Source organism: Magnolia sinica, chromosome 11, assembly GCF_029962835.1.
Source record: "Magnolia sinica isolate HGM2019 chromosome 11, MsV1, whole genome shotgun sequence".
NCBI lineage: Eukaryota > Viridiplantae > Streptophyta > Magnoliopsida > Magnoliales > Magnoliaceae > Magnolia > Magnolia sinica.
In genome coordinates, this window is record NC_080583.1 from 63263527 (window position 1) to 63285187 (window position 21661).

General features: G+C 38.7%; 1 protein-coding gene across 8 annotated transcripts in view; it reads right to left on the reverse strand.

Annotated features, from left to right (window-relative positions):
* LOC131219231 (uncharacterized) overlaps positions 1-21661 on the reverse strand; it is a 109351-nt gene that overhangs the window by 59537 nt on the left and 28153 nt on the right. For all 8 annotated transcript variants that reach the window (XM_058214282.1, XM_058214277.1, XM_058214279.1 and 5 more), the window contains exon 4: positions 7014-8237. In XM_058214282.1, coding sequence (XP_058070265.1) covers positions 7014-8237 — 1224 coding nt within the window. The remainder of the gene's footprint in view (positions 1-7013; positions 8238-21661) is intronic.

Genomic DNA, 21661 nt, shown 5'->3' on the forward strand with positions numbered 1-21661 from the left:
GACCCCATACAAAGCAAAACCCTATTATGTGCAACTTTGTTCGTAATTTTTTGATTTCTAAGTGTGTATTAACATCTTTTTCCACAATCCTTGAAGTTTCCATGAAAATTTTGACCAATTTCCCAATGTTCCCATGTTTCCCAACAACAGCGATACATTATGTGATACAATCGATATATCCCAAGTGATAACCGATATGTATCCGTATCCCAAGGGTGCGATACATTATGCGATAACAATATTTAAAACATTACCCACAGGTAGTGCCAATATATCCCACATGTCCGATCCGGTGAATATTTTCTATTCCTGATCCTTTTTTTATTGAAATTATGTTAAATCAGTGTCAAATGGTTACAAGTCCATTGGTTATTCATGTTTTTCATGAAAAATCATGGAGTTGGAGGGTTGATTTTGATATCCATTGGATCTTCAAGTTTTTTATTTTTTTATTATTATTATTTTAAAAAAAAAATTCTCCTTCAACCAGATGTCAATTGAGACTAAATTTAAAGTATTTAGGAATATATGATGAAATGATTATCACATACACTCTAATTTCAAAAATTGAGTGTAGGTGGTTTGATTTGGGGGAAATTGGGGAAATTTTGAAATTTCTCCAATTTCTCCCAAATTACTTGCAATATTGCACTCCAAACAGAAATCAAGCATGTATGAGGGTTGATATATTAATTTGTTAAGTCCTTGTCAATTTTCAGAAAATAAAATTCATTTTTTAATTAAAAAATATTAAAATATTATTTTTTCCCGTAATTTCCCTTCAACTAGCTGTTAATTGAGACTATTTTCGAAGTACTTAGGAGTGTTTGATGAAATGATAGTCGCATTAGTTCTGTCAGACAATGCATAGCTTAGGACCCTATACAAAGGAAACATATTCTACACACTTCTTTTTTCAGATGTTATGATCTCTAGAGTGTATTAAGGTCCTTTTTAACAATCCCTAAAGTTTCATTGAAAAATTCAACCATTTTCCCAATGTTTCCCAAAAAGTACGATAAATTACTCGATACAAACAATATATCCCGTGCAATAACCGATATGCATCTTTATCCCAAGGATGCGATACATTACACGATACCAATATTTCGAACACTGCCCACAACAAGTCTACCAATTTAGTTTCATGAAAGGCCACCAACTGCAGTTTATATTTCTTACATAATTCCTTGCTTTGTAGCCGGTTTTCAGGGGCACCCCAGCCCACAAACAGTCCAACTGACTATCTTCATAAAGAAACTATGCATACCCAGCTTCCCCAAAAACCTATACCTACTGTAGTGGGGCCTCGATTAGGCCAATTCCCTCTTCGATCTCCCCAGTAACCTGATCTGACTACACTTGTGCCATATTTTTTTGCCCTTTATCTTCCACCCACTCGTAAAGAGCCACATAATCTTCAGGACCATCTCCAAAAGACACTCCCACAAGACGAGCAATCTCTTTTGCCACCTTTTTAACCCTTTCAATTCCCTAAGCCATAGACATCTTCTTCCCTCCTCAAAATCCTACGTCTAACCGACCTTTCCCCTACTGACTTCGAAGTTGAGATTTTCTTTTCCAGCCCTCCCTTATTCTTGATTACCGCTAGTGGGCTTATAAGTTGTGCATCTCCTAATTCTGACATCGGAAATTGGCTTCTACTTATCCCACACTCAAAATCGCCGTGATCTATCGAGGCCCTTTCTTCTTAAACTACCGCAAACCCTACAAGCAAAAGGCCCTGTCTTTCATGCAACTCCTTCCAAGGTCCATCTTCCAAGGGTTCTTCAAGACCTACCATCTGAGAGGACACAAAACCGACCTTGTCCCTGCATAGAGGAAGGTTTCACTATGAAGCACCAACACGGCTGAGCTGTCGACTTCCGAAGATCTCTCCACTGATTTGGAGAGTGCTCGGAAGTGGAATCACTGTGCGTCGCAGCCAGCCGAAGAGGATTAAAAACCCGCCGCGCACATGTGATGACTTTAGTGGGTAGCCACGTGTGAGTAATGCCACATGTGCATCCTATGCAAAGAGAGACTCACAATGCGCATGAGACACACATTCCTCCAAAGGTACCACGACTGTAAAGCAGCTACCGACTACACTCTCTCTCCCATTTAATACCTCACTACATGTCGGCTCTAGAGAAAGTCTTGTCTCCCTCTTGCTGAAAATCTCTAGGGCTACCATGTTCGACATGCCTGAAGCAACGTGTGTCGCCCTCTGAATCCCTCGTTGAAAGAAACCTGCAGTAACTTCCGTCTGATCGACACCTGTCACAAGAGGAAGAGAAGCAACCCCACGCGTCGATCCAAGTGGTGATTCCATAGCATGATAGCATCCCCTTTTTCGGAACCACTCTCCTCTCGACAATGCAGTGAAGCATAATCCGAAGTGTCGCGAGAGTATGCCGCTGGTTATGCTGATATCGTCTTCGAGGAACACTTCCCGAACCCCGCCCTCTTCAAGATGAATCTTTACCCTCTCCTGCATCACGGCAAGAGCGATTTTCACCTCACCAACCCTAAACAATATCTATTTCAGAGTGTGGTGAAAGGACTTTTTCTTCCTGATTTTTAGCAGAGCATACTACAAATCTTCAATATTCTCTATAGCTTTGTCTGTTTCCACCACTTCACCAATGCAAGCTCTTAGTTCTCTGACAATGTCATCTATCCACAGCTCAAGAAGTATCTTCCAAAACTGATACCAGTGTTCTTCTCAGCCAAAAAAATGACCATTCCTCCCATCTTTGTATCTCCCATATCATATCGTCCTGCATCTCTTTACAGATTGCATATACCATATCAGCCAGTTCTTTTCTTGCAAGAGATGAGCACTCTATTGGAGTGGAACCTTTTAACGACGATGTCCTCTTCTTCTACCCTATGGCATTTTCCAGTAAACCAATCAGCCACCTTCTTCCAATGCCTCCGATTTAGCTATTGCAATGAGGTTAGACTCGAAAGAGGTAAGAGATTCCTATAACACCTTTTCTTGTATCGTTACCACTGGGCCATCCGCTGATCGATCCGTCCAGACCCACCTTTCTTCCTGGTTTAGCAACACCTCTGTGTTTATCTTCCTTATCCGAAGGAGTAGATGCCACTTCCTTAAGGATTTGTCACCAATCTTCGACCTCATTAGCTTAAAAGTCAACACTCCCATCGGACACTCTTTCTCTGTATTCCACTTCGTAGCCATTCCTTTTGTTCTCGAAATCCCAGTTTTGCTAGCATCCTTATGTTCTCTATTCTCTCTCTGGTCCATACTTTGCTTTTTGGACTTTTACCCTAATCCCTCTGAAGCTCTCCCCATTCAAATGGAGTGTTGCCTTCTCCACCTCCTCCATAGTACTCATTCGGACGAACGCAAATCCCCTTGGGGACTTTGAGTTTATGTCTTGTGGCACCACTGCCTCCATTACCAAACCAAAACCCCCGAAAACCCTTTCAAAATTTATCGATGACCAACATTCCAGAAAGGATTCCACGAAAAGAGTTGGATATTCTGATAGCGAGATCTTCCCTCTTCTACCAGGTTGTCAATTAGATGTCCTTTTATAGGTCACTGTTTGCCATCTCGCCTGATCTTCCACTACCCCAGTTGCAAAAGGTTCTTTCCCTCTTTTCATACATTTTTCTCGCCACTCCACCATTTCCCTCTTAATGTAGTGCACGTGTAAGCCTTCTTGTTCATGCACTAAACATCCTATCAGTAACTTTGTTTTCTTCCAGCATCTTTTGCTATCTTTCAGGTTATTTGCAACTTCCATATCCTCTTCATTTGTTCCTCATAATACGAAGGAAGCTTAGATTAATTCTAACTACAAGCTACGATAAATGCAGGCCCTTTCCCTCTTTTCGTACATTTTTCTCACCACTCCGTCATTTCCCGCTGAGTCTAGTGCATGTGTAAGCCTCTTCTTGTTCATGCACTAAACATCCTATTTCTTGTTCATGCACTAAACATCCTATCAGTAACTTTGTCTTCTTTCAGCATCTTTCGCTATCTTTCAGGTCATTTGCAACTTCCATATCCTCCTCATTTATTCCTCATAATCTGAAGGAAGGTTGGATTAATTCTAACTAGAAACAAGCTATGATAAATGCAGGCCATTGAGAAAAATAAAACTTGGAAGTTAGTTCCATTACCTAAGAGGAAGCATACCGTTGGATGCCAGTGGATTTATACCATCAAATATCTTCCTAATGGTTCCATTAACATACATAAGGCTCAGTTAGTCATTGAGGGTTACACACAAACGTATGGAGTGATTATTTTGAGACATTCTCTCTTGTGGCCAAGCTTAACTCTATTTTTGTGGTTATTTCTTTGGTAGTAAATTTTTCTTGGCCTTTTATTTCAATTAGATTCGAAGAATGCTTTCTTACGTGGTGATCTTCTAGAAGAAGTTTATATGGATCAACTACTGGGATTTTTTCCGCCATGTGACTCACATCTTGTGTGTAATATGAAGAAATCAATTTATGGTTCGAAGCAATCCCCACGAGCTTAGTTTAACAAATTTTGTCGCACTTCTAGACTTTGGATTTGTTCACAGCCATGCCAATGGTTCTCTTTTTATGTATCGTCAGTCCACTGGAATTATGGTTTTGATTGTTTATGTGGATGACATTGTAATGTCTAGATATGATATTGTGAGTACTATTGATCTTAAATCCTTCCTCAAGACAAGATTTGAAAAAAAAAAAATTAAATCTTAGAACCCTTCGTATTTTATTGGAATTGAGGTTGCTCGGCCCAAGTCTAGAATTATTCCATCTCAAAGGAAATATGCTCGTGATCTCTTATTAGAAACTGGGATGCTTCGATGTAAACCTGCTGCTCATTGATGGATATTACTCTGAAAATTGGCCTTGATGATGAAGAGCTCCTCTATGATCCTAGTATGTACCGTCGATTGGTTGGCCAGGTCATCTACTTGACTATTAAATGACTAGATCTTTCTTATGTCGTGGGTGTTATCGTCAATTTATGCATGCTCTTCATACAACTTATCTTACTATCATGTATTAAATTCTTCATTATCTAAAATTGGCTTCTAGTAGAGATTTACATTTTCAACGGCATAGTCTCTTTATATTTCTGGTTACTCCTATGTTGATTGTTGTAGAAGTTTTCATGATGCATGGTTTATGCCCGGATACTGCACCTTTGTAGTTGGAAACCTTATCACCTAGAAAAGTAAGAAGCAGTCAGTTGTTGCTTGATCCACTGCGGAAGCTTAGTACAGGGCGATGGGTCATGCTACACGTAAGAAGGAATTTGGCTATCCTTCTTCGCATCTCATCCCATTACATTGTGATAATCAATATAAAATTCACATTCCTAGCAATCCGGTTTTCAGAGCATACTAAACACATTGAAGTTGATTGTAATTTTATAAGGGAAAAAGTTGCTGATAACGAGATTGAGATCCCTTTCGTTCACTCTAGGGAGTAGATGGACGATGTTCACACTATCTCTTAGTCGAGATGTTCTTCATTGCATTACTGACAAGTTAGAATGATCAATATCTACACTCCAAGTTGAGGAGTATAAGAAAAGGAATATATGTAAATTGTATGCATGTGTGTGCATAGTTCTTCATACTCCTATAGTGTATTTTATGTTTTTCTCTTAATCTAATATAAAAGATGTGTTAGTTGATTTGACCTAACACAACATTAACCAAAAACTCCTCTCTTCTTCTTCATATTTCTTTTTTCTAAGGTTTGTAAGGTCTCAGGAAGGATTGAAGATGGTCCAGTCCAAGCAAGAAAGAGTGAGGCGACTATGGAGGCATAAGGAGGTACAAAGTTTCCATGGGCCAACTTCAACCGTCCGTTTCTACGAAATGTCGAGTGGGATTGCATCAAGTCTAGCTTTGTACTGGAGATTTCTCTCAATCTCTTCGTTTCTACTAGCATTGGGGTCAGACTTTTATTAGAATCTTATGTACCTTGGGTTGCGAAAAATACAATATCTGTAACTCAACTTGATGGACATGAGCTCTAGGAAGTTGAGTTTCATCTTGTGGACTGTATTGTGAAGGATTTCAAGATAGGGAAGCAGATCAGAAGACGAAAGTGAGGGCTTTGTTGGACTGCCGACACAAACAAATGGTCTCTAACCAGGGACCAGGAGCAAATTCGAATTTGGATCTTGACATGTCAGTGGCTTTTAACTGGAAGCATCTACCCAGGCAGTTTGTGGGGTCATCATGAATTAGGTCAGGTGGCTGGCGGTTTGGGAATCCTGTAGAAAATGTTTCTTTTAGGGGAGAACCATATCTATTCAAAGAAAATGTTTCAGCCTGCAGGAGAGGCATCTGACTTTCTATTGGCCGCATTTCTTGAATCATTTGAAGGAGGTTTTATGTAGGAAGAGTTGAGACTCGGCTCTGGGGCAGGCAACAGTTCATGCCAAGTGGGCATAGCTGTAACCAAACAAACAAAAGTGAGCCAACCATGAATTCCTGAACCACCATGTAAAGTAAAGAGCCTCACCTAAAGGACTGGACCAAATCGTTGACAGAATCAGGATTTTTTCTTTTTCTTTTTTCAGACTAATCAGTATTCTTCCCATGCTGTTGTGTTTTGAAAATATCATGAAAACTATCACCATATTTGAAATTATTGAAGATATTTGTCCCTCTGATAGCATCAACATGATATGATACCAAATACTTGTAGCACATTTTCAAATAAAATGTTGTTGCATTATGTTCATTATTGAGAAAGACATGGCAATTTTCTCTAATTGTAACAAAAAATAAATCAAAGGAATATTTTTTGTCTTAGAGTAAAAAGCTAAATTGTAATTAATAGTTCATTAAAATAACCCTATAAATAGCACTTCATTCAGTACAACTAAAAGTAAATAGCACAAAATGTTTCATGTAAAAAATATAAGACAACCTCAATACTATGTTACGAGCTATGTTTTGGCAACTCCCAACATGCATTGATCATAATAACATTTCTATTGACAACAGAGTTACCTGCTCAGATGACAATCTGTTGTTCGCCTGCAGCAACACTGCAGTTAAGAGCGACGGAAGACTGACAAGGCCTGTTTCGGCTATGGCGGAAACAAGAAATGCTATAGACTGCTTCAAGCTGACTCCTTGACCATTTCCATTCTTCACAGCTGCTGCGGGATCATCATTTTGTGACAAATGATTATTTTGTTCTGCAATGTTAACTGTGGTAATCTTCTCATCCTTCTGAGATAAAGAGGGCTTGGCATGCTCTTCCATCGGCCTTCTGCGAGATTCACCTGAAATACCTTTTGTGCACTCCTGTGATCCTGCTCCAAAATTGTCCAGCTCAACTGAAATATCAGTAAGCTCCTTTCCAGGATCCTTAGCACCAGATAATGGTTCTCCATGGATACTCGTTCTGTATGGTTCATGTAACGGCCTATCCTCCGGTACATCAGACAAGGGCTTGCCATTACTTGATGATTTCTCTCCCCCATTTATTGGCAAGCCTGCCATTACATGTAGAGACGATGGCAATTTATGATTTCCAAAAGTGGCATTGACAACTAAGGAATCCCCAACATCGTCAGACTCTGCACATTCTGCAAGTTTAGCTTCTTGGATTTTATGTTCTGATGTCGTCTTACTTAGGTAAAGTTCCCAATCAATGGAAGAAATACTTCCAGATCTAGAAGTTAAAACTGCCAACATGTTTAAACTTAGAAGAATAGATGAAGGAAATGGGGATCCTTCCACCTGGGGCCTATCATAGAGGGCAAAAAGGTCACGGAGGCGATGAATAACTTGATAAGCAATTACTAGTTCCATCAAACCATCCCGCATTTGAAGTTGGCGTTCATCTGAACAGATATGACCAATAATTGTTGTAACTGTCCATAAGAAGCCATCGAGCACTTCGGCGACCGACTCCAAATTCTCGACTGACGTTTTGATTGATACCGAGTTACTGCTTCCGGGGACATTCAACGTTGCTGCAATCTTTATATAGTTCTCAAGAGCTGCAGACAGCATGGGAATAATTGGAGGCAAGAGATTCTGTGCAAGAAAATAACTCCGATTTGCAGGCACAGACAGCACCACTCTAAGAAGTCGTAGGAGGTATATTGTCACCTGGCAGGCTTCAGGCTTTGAGGTGTGAGAGGCTGGCAGTGCAGAAGCAATGAAATCAAGCAAACCGGCTTGGCGAGATGCATGCAGTTCAGAGTCCTTGCCTTCCAAAAACTGCTTGATGAGGAAAAGGTCAGAAACTATTCGCCACAAAAATATCGTAATTCAGAGCATAAAAATCATCAAGCGTTCCTTGTATTAAAAAACCTCAATCAAAGATAACACATGAGTGAAAATTTGTTTTTTTGCATATAATGCAGAATGCAACTGCCAGAGCAACATTAAATGATAGAATGGGAGGTGAATTATAGAATAATTTACATTAGTTGGAAATGATAGAATGGGCTGTGAATGATAAAATAATTCGCTTAAGTTAGAAATGATAGAATGGGCAGTGAATGATACTTGTGCATGACAGAACTCACTCCAACTATCGCTCGAATATGTGAATCACATGTGCATAGAGGTGCTGGATAGATGTATTCATATCAGACACCCAAAAAGTTAGCCTCAAAATAGAATTAATTGGTCAACCATGCTGTAGATATTTTTGGACCACGAGCCCCTCTCTGGACTGTGGGGCCTTCTCTCTCTGGACCAGGGGCCGTTTCTTATTCTCCTCTTTTTTCTCTTATTATTTTTCTATCTTTTGTTTTTTCCTCTTTTGCCCTTGGTCCAAGGGTATTTTATATAATTTGGGACATCACTAAATATAAATAAGGAGGCCGGATGTCCAGCTCTAGTTAGTGTTTTTTTTTTTTCTCTCCGAAAGGCTTATTCTCTCTGACACATATAAGGGAATAGTCACCACAATGCATTTTAGTAAGCAACTTACCTGGGAATGTACCAGGGACATGAAATATATCCCGTAATCCATTGCTGCCATTTTTCAAACCCATGTGTTTCAAAACATGCAAAGAGTTCCGGTTGAAGCAGGATCTTGTGTATCCATGATTTCATACTCAATCTCTACACCCTCCGCATATCAACCTTGAAGAGAAACACTTTCTCCCCATTCTTAGAGTATCTGTCCAGTTTATTTGCAATAAATAGACCATCCAAAACCGACTGGTCAAGAAAAAAAAAGCACTCTGAAAGATCAAAATCACACTTTCATAACTTTATTCATGCTGGAAGAAAATACTTCTGTGATGATCTGATATATACAGCTAATAAGGCTTATCGATCTAAAATCTCTTACAAGGCTTATGGATCTAAAATCTCTTGCACTTTCAGCACCGTCCTTTGAAATCAGCAAGATGAAACGTGCACCCAATGCATTGCTGATGACAGGCTGCTCATCGAATTCCTCAAAAATTGCCATTAACATCATCTTTGAGCACATCCCAGAACTTCTGAAAGAAAATAAGCAGAAACCATCAGGGCCCGGAGTCCAATCTCCCTTAGCATCAAAGACAACAGCCCCAACTTCCTCAACTAAAAATACTGCTTCTAGCTCTAGAGTTTGATCCGCTGAAATACCATAAAAAACTTAGCCTCCAACAAGAGGACCAGCCAGAGATTCCTCAGAAAAAGATGCATAAAAAGGAGAGACTTGTTATAAATTTCTTCTTTATCAGAATAAAGAGTCTCAGATGCCAATAACTGAGATACAGTTGGCCCTACTTATGGCATTAGCAATTTTATGAAAATAGGCAGAATTGTGATCTCCATCCTTCAGCCATCTATGTCTGGACTCCTTCCAAAAAATCTCCTCCCTTCTAATAATATTCTCCAACTGATCAAACAACTGCTTTTCTATCCGCTGGTGCCTAAGACAAAATGTCAAAGCTTTCCTCCAAACTATCAAGGCGACAAAGCTAGTCTTGTAGATTCTTAGAAGCAATCAAACTACCAAATACATCTATATTCCAGGATTTCAGCTTCTCCTTTAACAGATGCAGATTAGTCAATAGATGATAAGCAGCTATGCCCAGCACGTGAAAGGAACCCACTAGCCTTTAACAGCAGCAGTGAATTCAGGATAATCTAGCCACATACTTCCACAGAGTGTCGGGCCAACCTATTGAAGAAAGAGATCATGAGACTATTTAGAAGTACTGTAGGGCTCAGAATCGTAAAAATGGACAGGTCCCCTATTGAATTAAATGGGCTGGGATCAATGATGAACAGTGAGTAGTCCCCTAAAGCTTTTGGAGGGGAGGTAGTCGTGCGTAAGCATAGGATTTTTGGTCAAGCTGACCCAACCCGACTGACACACGACCCTGACAGACATTTATATTTTTTGGGGAGAGTACTCAAGTAGTGGTTAACTTGCTAGGACCTCGAACCACCTACCTGGGTCTTGCATGTATATGCAGGAAGCCATGGAAATTTGCAAAATGGGAAGGTTTCGGACCCCACAGTTCCAGCTTCGAGTAAGGACAAACGGGTTAGTGATTGGACCACATACAAGCGCCAGCAAATTATCCTCAAGAAGTGGATCTACGCATGATACTGAGATAAGAAACCTATCAAAATGGCATATGACAGGATTCTCCTCCTTGTTTGACCACATGAATTTCACTCTTAGAAGGGGCAAATTAATCAAAACCCACTGCTCAATGAAGTTGTTGAAGCCTTTCAGACTGGAGGTGATTCTAGACCCACCCAATTTCTCATAGCATTGAAGTCCTCACCCACACACCAGGGCACATTCCAAGGACTTCGAGCTCGCCCAAGCTAACCCCAAAATTCTGCTCTTAAGCCATGATTGTTCAGAACATAGACAGATGCGAGAGCTCCAGGAGAACCTCCAGACACAAAATTGAAGAAGAATGAGAGATAACACCAGCCTGTTGAGTGCTCAAACTTCTTCAAAGATGAAGAGTCCCAGATTATAAGGAAACACCTGGAACAACCTTTCGCCTTGCCACAGGTGAAATCAAAACTAGGTCTGCATCAAATATCTTTGATCTCAGCATCAAGAAACAATTCCTTTTTTCTTTCCATTTTCTTTTTTTCTTTTTTCTTTTTTTCCCTGAATCATTAACATGTCTAATCGGTTAGAACTCGCATGATCTCCAATTGCAACCCTCATTTTAGCTGAGCCCAAACCCCTAATATTGCAGGATACAATTATCATTAAGAAACTATTGCAAGTGCCAAGTCTTCCCACCAAATTCTAAATATGGTTGCCTACTATCGTAGTTGATAACAAAAACATTCCAATCTGCAGCTCCCTCAAATCCTTCTGCTTCTTAACCAAAGATTTGGGAAACTTAAAAATCGTTGAAGATCTTCTACCAACAATATTGTACAAAGTCTCTCTGAAAAGCTTTTTTTTCCACCACCTAAATCAAGACCGATATGGTGATGTCCTTGCCTATCTTCTCAAATTTTTCTTAACCCAAGGTGTAATGACAACCTCTGCTGCAGATTCATAGCTAGCGAAATTGAAGATGTACACACAACAGATACAAGAGCCACCTCAACCTTTGAATCTTCAACCCAAGAATAATCAGAATGTCTAGCTGAGAGCAAGTCCCCATAAGCCATCCCCGATTCATCAGCGCCAAGGTATGCAAAAATGGTAACGTATCGGTCATAACGGCCAATACATAATGGTAACGACAGGTACCGTTCTGCGTTACGGGGTCGTAACGGTAACCCTCTCATTTTTTGACTCGTAACGGACATTACGGACCATAACGGCCGTTACTGACCTGTAACGGTCAAGGTGTAACGTTCAGAAAATGGCTACTTTTTTTCTTCTTTTCTTTTTTTTTGCTTTTTAAGTTTCAATTTTTAATATTTTTTATATACTTTTCTCTTCCAAATTCTTCCTAAACCATTCTAGTACAAATTACGACCACTCTTAGCTTGAAATTGAGGATCAAAACAAGTTATTTTAAGGATTTTGTTTATTCGAAGATCTGTGGCCCATTTTCCAGAAAATCTTCAAAAATAGGTATTTATACATTTTCTTTCAATGTATTTCTGTTTTAATGGTTGAATATGATGTGTTAATCATAGTATAACAAATTAATGTGCATTTAACAGATTACGCTAATAATTTTATATTTTTTTTTATTTTCAAAATATTTTCGGCTGATTTTATATATATATATATATATATATATATATATATATATATATATATATATATATATATATATATATATTATTTTCTGGTTTTCCTGTGGTTTTTTAAAAATTACGAAAAATCATTTTTTTAATGTATTTCTGTTTTAATGGTTGAATATGATGTGTTGATCATAGTAGAACGTATTAATGCGCATTTAACAGATTATGCTACAGATTTTATATTTTTTTTTATTTTTGGACTATTTTGGCCGATTTTTTAAAATTACGAAAAATCATTTTTTCATTGTATTTATGTTTTAATGGTTGAATATGATGTGTTAATCACAGTAGAACATATTAAGGTGCATTTAACAGATTATGCTAGTGATTTTTTTTTTTCAAACTATTTTCTGCCAATTTATTAAAAATTATGAAAAATCTTTTTTTTTTTTTTTTTTTTTTTGTATTTTTGTTTTAATGATTGAATATGATATGTTAATAATAATAGAACATATTAATGTGCATTTAACAGATTATGCTATTGATTTTACATATTTTTTAAAATTTTCGGATTGGTGACTTTATGCTCATATTTTCTTATTTTGGACAGGTTTTAAAGCTTCTTATGGTTTAGAACATAATTTCTTCTTTACTGATTAGATTCATAAGTTCAAACTTTATTTTATTAATCTATTTATATTATGTATCAAGATTTAAATTAATTAATTCATTCTTCTATAAAAAGTAAAAAATTGTATATAAACTTAGAGAATCGAGTAGACTCTCACATAGGTCATATCTATCTAAGAAAATGTCTGGGTCTGGCCAATAGGATACTGGTTGGCAACATTGTCAGAGGGTAGGTAGTACTAGGCACCAAATGAAGTGCAACTATTGTGAGAGACTAATAACTGGTGGAATTACGCGTCTCAAACAACATTTGACACATCGAAAGGGTCAAGTTGCGAGATGTACTAGAGTAGCAAAAGAGATAATGATCTTAATGCAAGCCAGTTTGAATGAGTCGAAGGGTAAACGTGTTGCTGGGCAGAAGAAGAAAGATGAGATTTTGGAGGCGGCCCGACAGGGAGTGTTTGGTCCTGAATGTATAGGTGTTCGTGATGAAGATATTATTGATTCTTACAAAAATTCAGATTGGGAAGTAACTATAGTTAGGAGAGAGAGCTTGCGTCTTGCTTGTGAAGAGGAAGAACGTCGGCGCATGTTTGGCGCAAGGAGGTCTATATGTGATATAGGGGGGCAGTGAGAGTGGGAGTGGGAGTGGGAGTGGGAGTGCAGTTGGGAGTACGAAAGGCTATAAAGTTTGTTGCGAATCTAGTCGTTGCAGGCCTCAACAACTCTCGTCCCTTCGTGAACTTCCTCATTATTGCGACTACTTGATTATGGTTGTAAATAAATATCTTCACTTGTCTTCCCCTTTCAACCATTTCCCTAACACTCTTCTTCTTCCCAATATCTTCCAATATAAGACAAATACAATGGGCAACACGTGGTGACCAAAATATGTGGTCTCTTTATCATCAACTTATGTCCTGCAGCCTTATATGATGCTTCGTTAACTGTCACAATCTGCACCACATTCTCCTCTCCAATCTCACCCGCCACTTTATTCACCAAGGAAAAAATATAATTAGAGTTCTTTGTTTCGGCCAAAGCATCAATTGACTTATAGTACATAGTTCCCAAGGGGCGGTACACCATGAAGCTGACCATGATGTGTCTGATTGGGCCAGTCCAACCATCGCACAAGATCGTGCAACCTCTGGCCTGCATATGGGTATAAAGGTAGCCACGTATGCCATCACATCTGCATACTCTGCATCAATCCATTTCCCCCTAATCTCCCTAGCCGTGGGAGCTTTAATTCCTTCACTTGCTTCTACTGCAGCATCAATTACCACCTACCAATATGGAGAATCGGCCGTGTTAGAAGGTATGTTGGCATGTATAAATAACTTTATTGCTACCCTACCTAGCTTCTAAATGGAACTTCTACTCCACATTTGTTTTATCTTCTTTTCTTTAGTCTATTCTTTCCTAAACAGGATTGGATCAATAGAGGGTCTCCTAAGCTCATTTACTTCTTCGTCCAAATGTTCAGGGGCTTCACGTGAAGATGCCTCCCGTCGGCTCCCAAACATACGACATAATCCACCCAACCTACCCCCACCCCCACCCGCACTTGCAGATGCAGTCGCACTCTCAGCTGCACTCCCACTCCCACTCCCCCCTCGGTATCACGTATAGACCTCTTTACGCCAAACATGCGCCGATGTTCGTCCTCTTCACGAGCAAGACGCAAGCTCTCTCTCTCCTAGCTATAGTTACTTCCCAATCTAAATCTTCGTCAGAATCAATAATATCTTCATCACGAACACCCATATATTAATGACCAAACACCTTATGTCGGCCCAACTCCAAAATCTCATCTTTCTTCTTCTGCCCAGCAGCACGTTTATCCTTCGATTCATCCAAACTGGCTTGCATTAAGATAATCTCTTTTGCTACTCTAGTACATCCCGCAACTTGACCCTTTCGATGTGTCAAATGTTGTTTAAGACGCGTAATTCCATCAGTTATTAGTCTCTCACAATAGTTGCACTTCATTTGGTGCCTAGTACTACCTACCCTCTGACAATGTTGCCATCCAATATCCTCACATCCTTGTTGGCCAGACCCAGACATTTTCTTAGGTAGGTATGACCTATGTGAGAGTCTACTCGATTCTTTAAGTTTATATACAGTTTATACTTTTTATAAAAGAATAAATTAATTAATTTAAATCTTGAAACTTAATGTAAACAGATTAATAAAATAAAGTTCGAACTTCTCAATCTAATCAATAAAGAAGAAACTATGTTCTAAACCATAAGAAGCTCCAAAACCTGTCCGAAATAAGAAAATATAAACATAAAGTCACTAATCCAAATATATATATATATATATATATATATATATATATATATATATATATATATATATATATTATCGTGGACATAATGTGTTTAAAGTAGCAGTCCTCTTGGTCGGCATGTAATCTCGTAAAACAGAAATAAAAAAAATTTAAAAATGATTTTTTATAATTTTTAATAAATCGGGCGAAAATAGTCCTATATATATATATATATATATATATATATAATCACTAGCATAATCTGTTAAATGCACATTAATATGTTCTATTATGATTAACACATCATATTCAACCATTAAAACAGAAATACAATGAAAAAAAAATGATTTTTCGAAAATTTTAAAAAATCGGTCGAAAATAGTCCGAAAATAAAAAAGATATATAAAAAAATAAAATAAAATCAGTAGCATAATATGTTAAATACACATTAATATGTTCTACTATGATTAACACATCATATTCAACCATTAAAACAGAAATACATTGAAAAAAAAAAATGATTTTTCGTAACTTCTAAAAATTGGCCGAAAATAGTCCAAGATTTTATATATATATAACTAGCATAATCTGTTAAATGTGCATTAATATGTTCTATTATGATTAACATATCATATTCAACTATTAAAACAAAAATACATTGAAAGAAAAAAAATCCAATTTTTCGTAATTTTTAAAAATTCAGCCAAAAATAGTCCCAAAAAAAAATCAAAACAAATATAAAATCACTAGCATAATCTATTAAATGTTCATTAATATGTTCTACTATGATTAACACATCATATTCAACCATTAAAACAAAAATACATTGAAAAAAATGATTTTTCGTAATTTTTAAAAATCGGCCGAAAATAGTTTGAAAAAAAAAATAATATATATATATATATATATATATATATATATATATATATATAATGATTAGCATAATCTGTTAAATGCACATTAATATGTTCTAATATGATTAACACATCATATTCAACAATTAAAACAGAAAGACATTGAAAGAAATGTGTAAATACCTATTTTGAAGATTTTCTGAAAAATGGCCCACAGAGCTTCGAATCAACAAAATCCTTAAAATAACTTGTTTTGATCCTCAAATTCAAGCTAAGAGTGGTCGGAATTTGCAATAGAATGGTTTAGGAAGATTTTGGAAGAGAAAAGTATCAAAAAATGTGAAAAATCGGAACTTGAAAAAAAAAGGGGGGGTAGTTGTTTTCTGACCGTTACGGATCAGTAACGGCCGTTATGAGCTGTAACGGCCATTATGAGTCGAAAAATGAGGGGGTCACCGTTACAACCCCGTAAAGCGTAACAGTACTAGCCGTTACCGTTACATATCAGCCGTTACGGCCAATAAGTAACCGTTTTTATATACCTTGACATGAGCCCAAAAAATACATTGATGGACAAAATCAAAGTAATTATGTCCAAAATTAGTTCATATCATTCAAACATCATAAAATATAAGTAACAAAACACAAAAATACAACCAGAAAATAAAGATAATAAAAAAAATGTAACTTGCCTCAGACCCACATGGACATACAAGATGGCTCAAAGTTCTAACTGTCCCCAATCCCCACTAAGGCAACCATAATACTACTGTTCCACATATAGGTAGTGTTGTTTCTGGCTTATGAGCTGGTTACACAGGCCACATACTCTCTCACACATCTCTGGTTCTCATCATCACCAAACTATACCAGCATGCTCATCTTTGGTACTTATACTCTCCAAATAGTTCTACTATGCATTTTTATATTTTTATTTTTTATGTTTTAAGAATTAACAAAATTTTATTGAGAAAACCCGACTTGGCAAGACTATAGAACCGGAACATCAAGACCCTCCTCCAAACCGCCTATGTAAGCACTTTCTTCCTACCCACTAAACAAACAAACAGAGCCACCTTAGGAGCATCATAGTGCCAGAATAAATAATTATGACTTGATGCACTCCAACTATGCTTCCTGACCAACTTATAGAAGGAAGCACTGAAAATCTACCTAACCAATGAGCATGTCAAACCAGAGCATCACCTTCCCCAATTAGGATTTGTGCTTTTCAATCTTTCGAGAAGGCTTATGAAGTATGCCGCTTCATCATCCCCAAGAACCCTACGATAAGGAAGAGACCACACCACCACCATGCCTATTAAGGAAAAGCATCGATCCACTGTCATGTTCCTCTCCAGGGAGAGATTGCTAGCACTGGGAACTCCTCTCGAAGAGGTCTCCCTTCGCACCAAGAATCCTTGAATGTGTCTCCCATCACCAACTGAGAAAGGCACCCTTTCCATAAATTTAGGAGCCACTTAAGTAAATAGCTTTCCACAAACCCAAAGCCTTATACCGGGATAAATCCTTTACCCACCATCCCCTATCTAGGATCGCATAATATTGTTTCCCTCCACAACAAACCAACATATCCACTTCCCAGGCAACCGCAAATTCACAAATCCAAAATCTGTAAACCTATTCCACCCTCATCAATCCGTAAGCAAATCTCTTCCCATTTCACGAGATGAAATTTCTGTTTGTCTTTTGCCCCGCTTCGCAAAAAAAAAAAAATAGACGCCTTAGTTTTTCCACTCTATCCAGAATCGCACCGAGGACACTTGAATAGAGACATGAAGTAAATGGCAAATGTTCAATAACACCACTTTGATGAGCACCAAACGACCTCCTAAATAAAGATAGCAGCTTTTCCATCTTGAAAGCTTCCTATCGACCTATCGTAACACTTATCCCACAAGTGCTTAGCTAGCTTACCGATGCATAACGGAAGGCCCAAATATGTCAACGGGAAGGAACCAACCCCACACACAAAAACTTCCGCATGTCTTGATACCTCAACATTAGATGCCCGAATGCCCAACATTTTGTTTTTAGCCACATTGACCTTTAAGCTCGAGACCACTTCGGAACACCTCACAATTTTCTGCATATTATCAACCATAGTCTCATTTGCCTCATAAAAAATAATGGTATCATCTACAAATTGTTAGTGAGAGATTAAATTGCCTGAATTCGCCACTTTGAAGCCACTAACCGATTTGTTGACCTTTGTGAAGCATCCTATTAAGTCCTTCCGCAACTACAACGAATAGGAACGATGAGAGCAAGTCACCCCAGCGGTTGCCTCTCAAGGTCTTAAAGTAACCTTGCGGGGAACCATTGATAAGGACCAAAAACAAAGTTGAACAAACACACTCCTGGATCCAACCTTTCCATTTTTTTTCTCACAACAGATCCTACACAGCATATAATCCAAGAACTCCCAATCAATGTGGTCGTATGCATTCTCAATTCCAGCTTGCACACAACTCAGCTTCTTTATGACTGAAATCAATACATTCATGGGCGAGCAACGTGCTCTTTAGAATTTGCCTTCTCACAACAAACGCTCCTCAGTTTTCCAATATGACATTTGCAAGCACCAATCTGAATGTAGTAGCTAGGATCTTTGCCACAATCTTGTAAGCTCCCGATTAAATTAATAGGCTAAAAAGTCTTTTAGGCTCTCTGCACTTGGGCTAATAGCTATAAAGGATACCCTAAGCCCCGAAGACAGTCAACCTCTTTGAAAGAATTCCGAAATGAAGTCAACCACATCCTTCTTCACAGTGTTTCAAAAAACCTAAAATAACATAGGAAAACCACCTGGTCTCGGAGCCTTGTCCCTGCCTAGCAAATCTACTGCTTCTTTGATCTCTTCATCCAATATTAGCCTCTCAAGCGCGTTTACAATTAAGCTTGTAATTTTTTTAAGTCCAAATTGACCAAACGAGATCATCTCCATCCTTCACTTATTAACCTCTTGTAGAAGTGAACTATAGAATTGACAAACTTTAGATTTTTCTTTAACCTTTTGCCCATCCACTTCTATGCAGTGTTTTAAATAGCTACGTTGTAGCTTACGCTATGTAGCGTAGCATAGCCTTAACACTACGCAGCTCATGAAAATAACTTAAGTTCTATGTAGCCTACTACATTATTAATTTGCATAAGCTACACACCACATAGACTACGCAACACGCTATGTAGCGTTGTTACATTTTCCCATTTTCAATAAAAATCAATTAATCTTTTCAATGCTTTTAGTAAAATAATGCAAGTAATAGTATTAAATCAGTTTTGTTGTTCCTTCTTTACCTTTATACTTAATCATTGCCTTTCCCATTACTTCAAGTTGCGTTTGGTTGCACCAAATATCATGAAATTTTGTTAAATTTCACTATTAATTAGTCTAATTTGGTGCAAAATATCATGAAATTGATGCAACCAAGTGCAACCTTGATTAAAAATGTAGCTTACGCCTCACGCTTCAGAGGGGTGAACGCTACGCTACACGCTATTCGCTATTTAAAACATTGCTTTTATGCTTCCAATTCTGTTGAATCTAGCTATAGTGTTTGTTATACTATGGAAAAAGCTTGTGTTCTTGTCACTTTGTTTCAGCGAGATTGCCCACAATCTCTTTCTCCACTTAATCTCCTCCACTCGGCTCGCATTCTCCAAAGCTAAATTTGCATGTATAGCTTTCTCTTCCCCTAAAAGCACTTCCCTTCTTCCTTGACATCGATATCTTGGATTTCCTTGAGAATATTATCCATCTCAACTTCCCTGGCCCTAAGAACCTCTTACTTCCAAAGATTAGTCTTCTCCTTTAGTCACCTTAGTTTTTGGCTTAACATGAACCCAGTGTAACCTTCCACCTCAAATGATTCCCACCATTCTTTGACAAGATGCGTGAACCCCTCCACCTCAAGCCACATTATCTTGAAATGAAAATGCCTTGAGCCCCAATTCTCGACATGATCGGCTAGTGAACATAAATCGGTCTAGGCAACCAACGGTACTGAACAAGCAAAAACTTCTCTAGCCACTCCAATGACACTAAAAACTTGTCGAGGTGAGAGAGAATGGCCCTTTCCTAGCCATTCGTCTAGTGAACATGACATCTTTCAACAGGAGATCCACCAATCCATTCCTTTGCACCCAATCAAGAAAATCTTTCATATTACGAGTTATACGATTACCATTCGAATCCCACCCCAACCCTAATCCTCCTACCATTAGGGGCAGGTGTCGACCCACCAGATTCCTTCCAAACACCTGTCACCGAGACTCGCCTCTCCTTCTGCCCTGTGTCCCGAACCGATTGAAGCTCCCTGCCAATGCAAGTACCCGAACCAAGCTCGAGCCTCCACAGCACTCAGTCGGTAACTCAAGATTGTCATCGGCCACCACCTGTCTCACATGGCTCATCGCCAGTGCAGAAGTCTCCTCCTTTTCATGTGTTGTTGCGAGAGAGCGCCTATCTACCAACTGCATGCCCACCACTTAGCACATAACACATCACCCGCCCCTCTTAGTGGTCCACTAGGCCATGGAGATGGTGCAACTTCACCATCGACCGCCTCCCTACTCCTCGGCCTCCTCCTCCATACTTCTCCCCATTATCGGGGATGACCCCCTCTCACCTCTCTTAACACGAATCATTGCCTTCTCCTCCCCAGGTGCAATCATGACAAGATTTGGATCAACGGTCCTCTGCCTCACACAAAGCCTCAGAGCGCTAACCTCCCCCCCTAACTCTATCGCCAAATCAATGGGAATCACCTCCCCTAAGCAAGAGCCAACCACCTAAAAAGCTTCTGAGAACCATAGCTCTAGAGAAATACCCCACTACATAAACAAAACCTCCTCGAAACCGAAGATCGATCTCTCTGACCATCTTTGCAAAGATATCACTAGATCGTTGTTGAACAAAACCCCTGCAATTAGGATTTGGTCCAAATTAACCCCATGCTTGGCTTAGATCCAAACTTCATTTTCGTCGATGGCCTTAATAGCGAGATCCCTCTCTTCTAGCCGACATTAAGCATTCAACCACTCTAAAATCATCCTTATCATCACTCCTTTGTTTTGAGCTGCTAAGGACCACTACAACATCCTACTTGCACTCACCACCACCCTCGAGTCCACCCTCACCACCAAGCCAGCCATCGAATCCTCCTCCAAATCCATCTTCCCTACTCGTGTGGGCCTTCCTTCTCCACTTCCAAAGCTTCTTCCTTTTTCAATTCATGATCTCGAGCTTGACCCCAAACATCCCTATTATCAACATATATTTAAACGAGGGGGGGACAATGAAGCCAATCCATAGATCGCAACACTCATCAGCATATAAATTTTTCACACTTGTATTACAATTTTAAAATGGAGAAAATTAGGATAGCTTTTGCTCTGGGTGACGGGCATCTTATCCAATTTTGGGTGGACATTTGGTGTGGTGATCAAACAATCCAGGAACTTTTTCTTTATTTGGCTTAGCTTGCTCTGGATCGTTTTGTTTTAGTGACAACTTGCTTCTCTTACTGTGGTGGAGAGGTGGTTTGGCGTTCTCCTTGTCGTAGGCATTATTCGAAGTATTGTCGATATTATCAAAATATCCCCGATATTACCCGTATCTCCAACTTGGCAATACTGACAAAACCAGTAGTATTGGAAATTCCAAGTATCGACAATGTATCGCTAAGTATCACCAATGTATCGATATCAATGTCGCTTGT